General features: G+C 41.9%; 1 protein-coding gene across 1 annotated transcript in view; it reads right to left on the bottom strand.

Moving 5' to 3' along the window:
• Ndf (Nucleosome-destabilizing factor) overlaps positions 1-12,171 on the bottom strand; it is a 224,419-nt gene that overhangs the window by 157,517 nt on the left and 54,731 nt on the right. Inside the window, exon 5 of the mRNA XM_071670757.1 lies at positions 1,919-1,996. Coding sequence (XP_071526858.1) covers positions 1,919-1,996 — 78 coding nt within the window. The remainder of the gene's footprint in view (positions 1-1,918; positions 1,997-12,171) is intronic.

Below are 12,171 nucleotides of genomic sequence, written 5' to 3'. Positions count from 1 at the left end.
GGGGACCAAGAAAAACTCTATAGTAGGTCACTTATATGGTTGATGAAATTCAATCTGTGCAAATGTAAAGTAATGAGGATGGATCACTGTGAAGGAAGGCTTCAATATGAATATCATCTCATGCATGTGTGTGTGTGTGTGTGTGTGTGTGTGTGTGTGTGTGTGTGTGTGTGTGTGTGTGTGTGTGTGAAAGAGGCTTAGGAGTACACCTATTGCCAAAGTTCCAACTTAATAGACTAGTAAAGGTCACAAGCAGGGTGTGAAAGGGAACTGGAGTAGACATTGTCCCTAACCTGCTGCCAAAGTCCTACCTTAGGAGACTAGCAAAGGAGACAAACTGTCTGTTGGCAAATATTATAAGTGCATTAAAGTACATGGATAAGGCAATATTCTGCAAGCTGTTTACAACCTACACTACACCAAAACTAGAATATGCCTCTCAAGTCAGGTCACCACACTTAAAGAAGCACAAAAATAACAGAAATGGTCCAGAAGGTAAGAGAGATGGTACAGTACCAGAATAACGAGAGCTGAGTTACAGAGACAGGATAGAAGCTTAAAATTTGTCCTCCAAGGAAGAAAGAAGAGTTAGGAGTGATCTGATCACAACCTTTTAAGTTTTTAAATCAATTTGACGATGTAGACAGTGAAAAGATCTTCAAATGATGCAAGGAGACAACAACCACAAACTGTTAAGTGAAATCTAAGTAAGAAACTTACTAGAAAAGGAAAAAATTCTTTTATAGTTGAGTTTAAAGAGTATTGGATGATTGGAATAAACTTAGATGAGACTCTGACTGTCAACGGCATACATAAGCTTAAAAAGTTGCTTTAGAAAGTTGTCAGACAGTTCAAAAAGTTCAAGAGATGAAGCCCTAAAAGTGTAGAATTCTCTACCTGTACAACACAAATATATAATTACAGATAGTTACACACACAATGTACAGGTGATAATGATGCCCAATATACACCTTCATAGTGTAAAGACAAAACAAGGGCATATGCACGGACTGAAGTCATGCCATACAAAAAAAATTCAGATGTCATATTTGTTTTTACCTACTTCATTTTATATACAGTCCTTGTTCACCACTTCCAGCCTGAGCAAGGTAGCACCGGGAAGAGATGAACAATGTCCTCATTTCCTCACATTCCTTTCTAGCTGTCATATGCAATTACACAAAACCAGAGCCCACCATCTACAAACATGCCCTAGAGTTCACCCTGAGGGTTTTCTCTGATTGCTTCATATCCCTGGTTGTCTACTGACAGCAAAATGTCCCCCATCCCTTCACACATCACTCCAATTACTTCTATCCTATGCATGCCTCTCACCCTCCTCAATGTTCAAACTACAATAACTCAAACCCTCCATCCATCTCCTTCCTAAGTAGATCCTTTTAATTGGTCTTTCTTCATTCATTCTTTCCTTATGTTCAAACCATTTCAGCAAACCCTACTCAGCTCTCTCAATCAGACTGCACTTACAACTACACTGCTCTCTTACACTGCCATTCCTTACACACTCAGCCTGCCACATACTTCATACTGTCTTAAGGCATTTCATTTCTAGCATATCCACCCTTTCTGTTATTCTGCACTCAGTACCTATGACCCACATACATTCTGCACTCAGTACCTATGGCCCACATACATTCTGCATTCAGTACCTAAGACTCACATACATATAACACCTTCAAGAAAACTCATCTTTACCCTAACAAACACTGATCTCTCCTCTCATACAATACTCAATGCAACCAGGACCTTATTCCCCTCTCCTACACCATGACTTATTCTAGCTCTGATGGTTCTATCCACTGCCATGTCCCTAAGGTACTCCATTTCTTCCAGGTTTTCCCCATTCAAACTTGCAGTAAAGATAAAAAGATGGATTCTTTAAAAAATAATGGCTTACCTTTATCTTTCTTTCTTTGGATGTTGTGCTACCTTTTGTTGCATGATTTGTATCATTGGTCTCCTCCTCATCTGGTACCTGTTTAATCAGTAGAAAACACACCCATCATAAAATGCACAAAGTATTTCGTTCTCTTTGCACATGCATAATGCAACATTCACACAGTTCAACATATATTCTGCAACATCCTTGGTCATTAACCAGCAATAAAAGAAACCTTCACAACAACCTATACAATATTTTCTCTTACTTTTTTCCACCTTCATAATGTCTTCCACTCTACCAGTCACTTAGTCTGCCTACCCTCACGAGTCTTAAAGACGATGTGAATGTTCATTTCCCATATATTCCTTATCAAAAGACTGAAACATTCAAACAGTGGCTAAAGGAACAATCAGTTTCTAAGATGTTTTCAAAATTACTGCCTGGGTTCACCTTACAGTTCACAAAATCATAGCCTGTCCTGTACTTCAATATGATTTCCAAAGCTCAACTCTAACATAAATAGATCAATGTTATATCTGTCTATCTATCTATATCTCTGACACCCATTCCCTATGGGAAATCCTATCAAGGGGGTGGCCATAGGCAAATGAGTCTTCACTTATCCCTATCCTAACATGCCTCCCTTGCATACACCATTCCATGCATTCTTCCACCATTTCTCTCCCTTCAGTACTCTTCCACTCTATTTCCCCATGTCCCAGGTGGTCTTCTCACACCAACCCATTTAATTGTACTATCATACAATCTACTTGTAAACTCCCCATCTTGCATTCTTTCACACACCCAAACTGCCTCAAAGTATTATACCAACAATACCACTACACAATTCATTCCATCTGCATTCCCTGCCATACTACATTTCTTATAAACCCCTTCATTTCCTTCCTCATTCCATTCAGTCATACCACATGATACTTTCAAATAGCTCATTTCCACAGTTTGGATTCTTGACCTTTGTGACTCATTTCATGTCCAGGTTTCAGCTGAAAAGGTCTGGGATGAGAAGACTATGCTGCGCCTTAATCCTTTCATTACTTCCACACTTACATCTCTACCCTTCATCATTCTTTTAAGGTACTCAATGACTTTTCTACCACATACTGCTCTCTCCCTCATCTCTCCTTCCATGTCACCAAACATACCCAAGATGGCCCCCAAATACTTAAATTCTGTCACCTATTCCTGCCTTTCTCCCCCCATATCTATAACACAGTTAATCACACTTTCTTCTCTCATTCTATAGAGTTTTGCAAAATCTATGCTTTCACTGTCTCCTTTTAAACACCATTACTCTACTTTCACTCATATTTACCATTAATTGAATTGCCTATGCTTACACACAGCATAAAACACACAATCTTCTGCAAATCCTTTTCATTCTCAGCACTTTCCTGTCTTCCTACTCATACACATGTCTTAAGTCCTCGATAAAAACTTTTCACTGCTTCTAACAACTTGCCTCCCACACCATATATTCTCAATACTTTCCACAGAGATCTCTATCAACTCTATCATATGCCTTCTCCAGATCCATAAATGCTACATATAAATCCATTTGCTTTTCTTAGTATTTCTCACATACATTCTTCAGAGCAAACACCTGATCCAAACATCCTCTACCACTTCTGAAACCACACTGCTCTTCTCCCATCTCATGCTCTGTACATGCCTTCAACCTCTCAATCAATACCCTCCCATATAATTTACCAGGAATACTCAACAAACTTATACCTCTGTAATTTGAGCACTCACCTTTATCCCCTTTGCCTTTGTACAATGGCACTATGCAAGCATTCCGCCAATCCTCAGGCACCTCACCATGAGTCATACATACATTAAGTATCCCTACCAACCAGTCAACAACACAGTCACCCCCTTTTTTAATAAATATATATACATATGTATAAATATATATATAGTACAGAAAGGGTAGTGAGTGGTGGGATGAAGAAGTAAGAGTATTAGTGAAAGAGAAGAGAAAGGCATTTGGACGATTTTTGCAGGAAAAAATGCAATTGAGTGGGAGATGTATAAAAGAAAGAGACAGGAGGTCAAGAGAAAGGTGCAAGAGGTGAAAAAAAGGGCAAATGAGAGTTGGGGTGAGAGAGTATCATTAAATTTTAGGGAGAATAAAAAGATGTTCTGGAAGGAGGTAAATAAAGTGCGTAAGACAAGGGAGCAAATGGGAACTTCAGTGAAGGGCGCAAATGGGGAGGTGAAAACAAGTAGTGGTGATGTGAGAAGGAGATGGAGTGAGTATTTTGAAGGTTTGTTGAATGTGTTTGATGATAGAGTGGCAGATATAGGGTGTTTTGGTCGAGGTGGTGTGCAAAGTGAGAGGGTTAGGGAAAATGATTTGGTAAACAGAGAAGAGGTAGTGAAAGCTTTGCGGAAGATGAAAGCCGGCAAGACAGCAGGTTTGGATGGTATTGCAGTGGAATTTATTAAAAAAGGGGGTGGCTGTATTGTTGACTGGTTGGTAAGGTTATTTAATGTATGTATGACTCATGGTGAGGTGCCTGAGGATTGGCGGAATGCGTGCATAGTGCCATTGTACAAAGGCAAAGGGGATAAGAGTGAGTACTCAAATTACAGAGGTATAAGTTTGTTGAGTATTCCTGGTAAATTATATGGGAGGGTATTGATTGAGAGGGTGAAGGCATGTACAGAGCATCAGATTGGGGAAGAGCAGTGTGGTTCCAGAAGTGGTAGAGGATGTGTGGATCAGGTGTTTGCTTTGAAGAATGTATGTGAGAAATACTTAAAAAAGCAAATGGATTTGTATGTAGCATTTATGGATCTGGAGAAGGCATATGATAGAGCTGATAGAGATGCTCTGTGGAAGGTATTAAGAATATATGGTGTGGGAGGAAAGTTGTTAGAAGCAGTGAAAAGTTTTTATCGAGGATGTAAGGCATGTGTACGTGTAGGAAGAGAGGAAAGTGATTGGTTCTCAGTGAATGTAGGTTTGCGGCAGGGGTGTGTGATGTCTCCATGGTTGTTTAATTTGTTTATGGATGGGGTTGTTAGGGAGGTAAATGCAAGAGTTTTGGAAAGAGGGGCAAGTATGAAGTCTGTTGGGGATGAGAGAGCTTGGGAAGTGAGTCAGTTGTTGTTCGCTGATGATACAGCGCTGGTAGCTGATTCATGTGAGAAACTGCAGAAGCTGGTGACTGAGTTTGGTAAAGTGTGTGGAAGAAGAAAGTTAAGAGTAAATGTGAATAAGAGCAAGGTTATTAGGTACAGTAGGGTTGAGGGTCAAGTCAATTGGGAGGTGAGTTTGAATGGAGAAAAACTGGAGGAAGTGAAGTGTTTTAGATATCTGGGAGTGGATCTGGCAGCGGATGGAACCATGGAAGCGGAAGTGGATCATAGGGTGGGGGAGGGGGCGAAAATTCTGGGGGCCTTGAAGAATGTGTGGAAGTCGAGAACATTATCTCGGAAAGCAAAAATGGGTATGTTTGAAGGAATAGTGGTTCCAACAATGTTGTATGGTTGCGAGGCGTGGGCTATGGATAGAGTTGTGCGCAGGAGGATGGATGTGCTGGAAATGAGATGTTTGAGGACAATGTGTGGTGTGAGGTGGTTTGATCGAGTGAGTAACGTAAGGGTAAGAGAGATGCGTGGAAATAAAAAGAGCGTGGTTGAGAGAGCAGAAGAGGGTGTTTTGAAGTGGTTTGGGCACATGGAGAGAATGAGTGAGGAAAGATTGACCAAGAGGATATATGTGTCGGAGGTGGAGGGAACAAGGAGAAGAGGGAGACCAAATTGGAGGTGGAAAGATGGAGTGAAAAAGATTTTGTGTGATCGGGGCCTGAACATGCAGGAGGGTGAAAGGAGGGCAAGGAATAGAGTGAATTGGAGCGATGTGGTATACCGGGGTTGACGTGCTGTCAGTGGATTGAATCAAGGCATGTGAAGCGTCTGGGGTAAACCATGGAAAGCTGTGTAGGTATGTATATTTGCGTGTGTGGACGTATGTATATACATGTGTATGGGGGGGGGGTTGGGCCATTTCTTTCGTCTGTTTCCTTGCGCTACCTCGCAGACGCGGGAGACAGCGACAAAGTATAAAAAATATATATATATATATATATATATATATATATATATATATATATATATATATATATGTTTTAGATATCTGGGAGTGGATCTGGCAGCGGATGGAACCATGGAAGTGGAAGTGGATCATAGGGTGGGGAAGGGGGCGAAAATCCTGGGGGCCTTGAAGAATGTGTGGAAGTCGAGAACATTATCTCGGAAAGCAAAAATGGGTGTGTTTGAAGGAATAGTGGTTCCAACAATGTTGTATGGTTGCGAGGCGTGGGCTATGGATAGAGTTGTGCGCAGGAGGATGGATGTGCTGGAAATGAGATGTTTGAGGACAATGTGTGGTGTGAGGTGGTTTGATCGAGTGAGTAACGTAAGGGTAAGAGAGATGTGTGGAAATAAAAAGAGCGTGGTTGAGAGAGCAGAAGAGGGTGTTTTGAAGTGGTTTGGGCACATGGAGAGGATAAGTGAGGAAAGATTGACCAAGAGGATATATGTGTCGGAGGTGGAGGGAACAAGGAGAAGAGGGAGACCAAATTGGAGGTGGAAAGATGGAGTGAAAAAGATTTTGTGTGATCGGGGCCTGAACATGCAGGAGGGTGAAAGGAGGGCAAGGAATAGAGTGAATTGGAGCGATGTGGTATACCGGGGTTGACGTGCTGTCAGTGGATTGAAGCAAGGCATGTGAAGCGTCTGGGGTAAACCATGGAAAGCTGTGTAGGTATGTATATTTGCGTGTGTGGACGTATGTATATACATGTGTATGGGGGGGGGGGGCATTTCTTTCGTCTGTTTCCTTGCGCTACCTATATTACCTATATTATCCCTGGGGATAGGGGAGAAAGAATACTTCCAACGTATTCCCTGCGTGTCGTAGAAGGCGACTAAAAGGGGAGGGAGCGGGGGGCTGGAAATCCTCCCCTCTCGTTTTTTTTTTTTTTTAATTTTCCAAAAGAAGGAACAGAGAATTGGGCCAGGTGAGGGTATTCCCTCAAGGCCCAGTCCTCTGTTCTTAACGCTACCTCGCTAATGCGGGAAATGGCGAATAGTTTGAAAGAAAGAAAAAGATATATATATATATATATATATATATATATATATATATATATATATATATATATATATATATATATATATATACATATAAATATATATGTATAAATATATATAGTGGGGGCAGACAGTGTGAATTGTGTGCATGTGTGTATATGTGTGTGTACGTTGGTATGTGTGGGTGTGTATGTTTGCGTGTGTGGACATGTGTGTGTGCATGTGTGTGGGGGTGGGTTGGGCCATTTCTTTCGTCTGTTTCCTTGCGCTACCTCGCAGGCACGGGAGACAGCAACAAAGCAAAATAAATAAATTAATAAATATATATTCTTCTTTTTTTCATTATACTTTGTCGCTGTCTCCCGCGTTAGCGAGGTAGCGCAAGGAAACAGAAGAAAGAATGGCCAAACCCACCGACATACACATGTATATACATACACAGACATATACATATATACACATGTACATAATTCATTCTTGCTGCCTTCATTCATTTCAGTTGCCACCCCGCCACACATGAAATGACAACCCCTCCCCCCAGGCATGCTCGAGGTAGCACTAGGAAAAGACAACAAAGGCCATGTTTGTTCACACTCAGTCTCTAGCTGTCATGTATAATGCACCAAAACCACAGCTCCCTTTCCACATCCTGGCCCCACAGAACTTTCCATGGTTTACCCTAGAAGCTTCAAAATCCCTGGTTCAATCCATTGACAGCACGTTGACCCCGGTATACCACATCATCCCAATTCACTCTATTCCTTGCACGCCTTTCACCCTCCTGCATGTTCAGGCCCCAATCACTCAAAATCTTTTTCACTCCATCCTTCCACCTCCAATTTGGTCTCCCACTTCTCCTTGTTCCCTTCGCCTCTGACACATATATCCTCTTTGTCAATCTTTCCTCACTTATTCTCTCCATGTGACCAAACCATTTCAATACACCCTCTTCTACTCTCTGAACCACACTCTTTTAATTACCACACATCTCTCTTACCCTTTCATTACTTACTCGATCAAACCACCTCACACCAAATATTGTCCTTAAACATCTCATTTCCAACACATCCACCCTCCTCTCGCATAACCCTATCTATAGCCCATGCCTTGCAACCATATAACATTGTTGGAACCACTATTCCTTCAAAGATACCCCTTTTTGCTTTCCGAGATAATGTTCTCGCCTTCCACACATTCTTCAAAGCTCCCAGAACCTTTGCCCCCTTCCCCACCCTGACTCACTTCCGCCTCCATCCTAAAAAGCCAAGGTGATTTCACTTACCCTGTCTCAAACCCACATGGTTACCTAAACTTTTGCTCAACTCTCCATTCACTCTTACACTTGTATCTGCTACTCAACTGGAGGATTTCATACCATCCAACAGTTTTCCCCTTACCCCATATATCCTTAACACATCCCATAAAGCATTCCACTTGACTGTCATACGTGTTCTCCAGATCCATAAAAGCTGCATACAGCTTCTTACCTTTAACTAGATATTTATTATTCATTTATTTTGCTTTGTCGCTGTCTCGCGCATTTGCGAGGTAGCGCAAGGACAGACGAAAAGAAATGGCCCAACCCACCCCCATACACAATGTATATACATACACGTCCACACACACAAATATACATACCTATACATCTCAATGTACACATATATATACACACACAGACACATACATATATACCCATGCACACAATTCACACTGTCTGCCTTTATTCATTCCCATCGCCACCTCGCCACACATGGAATACCATCCCCCTCCCCCCTCATGTGTGCGAGGTAGCACTAGGAAAAGACAACAAAGGCCCCATTCGTTCACACTCAGTCTCTAGCTGTCATGCAATAATGCCCGAAACCACAGCTCCCTTTCCACATCCAGGCCCCACACAACTTTCCATGGTTTACCCCAGACGCTTCACATGCCCTGATTCAATCCACTGACAGCACGTCAACCCCGGTATACCACATCGATCCAATTCACTCTATTCCTTGCCCTCCTTTCACCCTCCTGCATGTTCAGGCGCCGATCACACAAAATCTTTTTCACTCCATCTTTCCACCTCCAATTTAGTCTCCCACTTCTCCTCGTTCCCTCCACCTCCGACACATATATCCTCTTGGTCAATCTTTCCTCACTCATTCTCTCCATGTGCCCAAACCATTTCAAAACACCCTCTTCTGCTCTCTCAACCACGCTCTTTTTATTTCCACACATCTCTCTTACCCTTACATTAATTACTCGATCAAACCACCTCACACCACACATTGTCCTCAAACATCTCATTTCCAGCACATCCATCCTCCTGCGCACAACTCTATCCATAGCCCACGCCTCGCAACCATAAAACATTGTTGCAACCACTATTCCTTCAAACATACCCATTTTTGCTTTCCGAGATAATGTTCTCGTCTTCCACACATTCTTCAAGGCTCCCAGGATTTTCGCCCCCTCCCCCACCCTATGATCCACTTCCGCTTCCATGGTTCCATCCGCTGACAGATCCACTCCCAGATATCTAAAACACTTTACTTCCTCCAGTTTTTCTCCATTCAAACTTACCTCCCAATTGACTTGACCCTCAACCCTACTGTACCTAATAACCTTGCTCTTATTCACATTTACTCTTAACTTTCTTCTTTCACACACTTTACCAAACTCAGTCACCAGCTTCTGCAGTTTCTCACATGAATCAGCCACCAGCGCTGTATCATCAGCAAACAACAACAGACTCACTTCCCAAGCTCTCTCATCAACAACAGACTTCATACTTGCCCCTCTTTCCAAAACTCTTGCCTTTACCTCCCTAACAACCCCATCCATAAACAAATTAAACAACCATGGAGACATCACACACCCCTGCCGCAAACCTACATTCACTGAGAACCAATCACTTTTCTCTCTTCCTACACGTACACATGCCTTACATCCTCGATAAAAACTTTTCACTGCTTCTAACAACTTGCCTCCCACACCATATATTTTTAATACCTTCCACAGAGCATCTCTATCAACTCTATCATATGCCTTCTCTAAATCCATAAATGCTACATACAAATCCATTTGCTTTTCTAAGTATTTCTCACATACATTCTTCAAAGCAAACACCTGATCCACACATCCTCTACCACTTCTGAAACCACACTGCTCTTCCCCAATCTGATGCTCTGTACATGCCTTCACCCTCTCAATCAATACCCTCCCATATAATTTACCAGGAATACTCAACAAACTTATACCTCTGTATTTGAGCACTCACTCTTATCCCCTTTGCCTTTGTACAATGGCACTATGCACGCATTCCGCCAATCCTCAGGCACCTCACCATGAGTCATACATACATTAAATAACCTTACCAACCAGTCAATAATACAGTCACCCCCTATTTTAATAAATTCCACTGCAATACCATCCAAACCTGCTGCCTTGCCGGCTTTCATCTTCCGCAAAGCTTTTACTACCTCTTCTCTGTTTATTTATTTTTTTTTTTTGCTTTGTCGCTGTCTCCCGCGTTTGCGAGGTAGCGCAAGGAAACAGACGAAAGAAATGGCCCAACCCACCCCCATACACATGTATATACATACGTCCACACACGCAAATATACATACCTACACAGCTTTCCATGGTTTACCCCAGACGCTTCACATGCATTGATTCAATCCACTGACAGCACGTCAACCCCGGTATACCACATCGATCCAATTCACTCTATTCCTTGCCCTCCTTTCACCCTCCTGCATGTTCAGGCCCCAATCACACAAAATCTTTTTCACTCCATCTTTCCACCTCCAATTTGGTCTCCCACTTCTCGTTCCCTCCACCTCCGACACATATATCCTCTTGGTCAATCTTTCCTCACTCATTCTCTCCATGTGCCCTAACCATTTCAAAACACCCTCTTCTGCTCTCTCAACCACGCTCTTTTTATTTCCACACATCTCTCTTACCCTTACGTTACTTACTCGATCAAACCACCCCACACCACACATTGTCCTCAAACATCTCATTTCCAGCACATCCATCCTCCTGCGCACAACTCTATCCATAGCCCACGCCTCCCAACCATACAACATTGTTGGAACCACTATTCCTTAAAACATACCCATTTTTGCTTTCCAAGATAATGTTCTCGACTTCCACAAATTCTTCAAGGCTCCCAGGATTTTCGCCCCCTCCCCCACCCTATGATCCACTTCCGCTTCCATGGTTCCATCCGCTGACAGATCCACTCCCAGATATCTAAAACACTTTACTTCCTCCAGTTTTTCTCCATTCAAACTTACCTCCCAATTGACTTGACCCTCAACCCTACTGTACCTAATAATGTTGCTCTTATTCACATTTACTCTTAACTTTCTTCTTTCACACACTTTACCAAAACTCAGTCACCAGCTTCTGCAGTTTCTCATATGAATCAGCCACCAGCGCTGTATCATCAGCAAACAACAACTGTCTCAATTCCCAAGCTCTCTCATCCCCAACAGACTTCATACTTGCCCCTCTTTCCAAAACTCTTGCATTCACCTCCCTAACAATCCCATCCATAAACAAATTAAACAACCATGGAGACATCACACACCCCTGCCGCAAACCTACATTCACTGAGAACCAATCACTTTCCTCTCTTCCTACACGTATACATGCCTTACATCCTCGATAAAAACTTTTCACTGCTTCTAACAACTTGCCTCCAACACCATATATTCTTAATACCTTCCACAGAGCATCTCTATCAAGTCTATCATATGCCTTCTCCAGATCCATAAATGCTACATACAAATCCATGTGCTTTTCTAAGTATTTCTCACATACATTTATATATATATATATATATATATATATATATATATATATATATATATATATATATATATATATATATATATATATAAGTTTGTTGAGTATTCCTGGTAAATTATATGGGAGGGTATTGATTGAGAGGGTGAAGGCATGTACAGAGCATCAGATTGGGGAAGAGCAGTGTGGTTTCAGAAGTGGTAGAGGATGTGTGGATCAGGTGTTTGCTTTGAAGAATGTATGTGAGAAATACTTAGAAAAGCAAATGGATTTGTATGTAGCATTTATGGATCTGGAGAAGGCATATGATAGAGTTGATAGAGATGCTCTGTGGAAGGTAT

This window comes from Panulirus ornatus, chromosome 15 (assembly GCF_036320965.1).
Source record: "Panulirus ornatus isolate Po-2019 chromosome 15, ASM3632096v1, whole genome shotgun sequence".
Lineage (NCBI taxonomy): Eukaryota > Metazoa > Arthropoda > Malacostraca > Decapoda > Palinuridae > Panulirus > Panulirus ornatus.
This window is presented reverse-complemented; position numbering and strand designations above follow the sequence as displayed.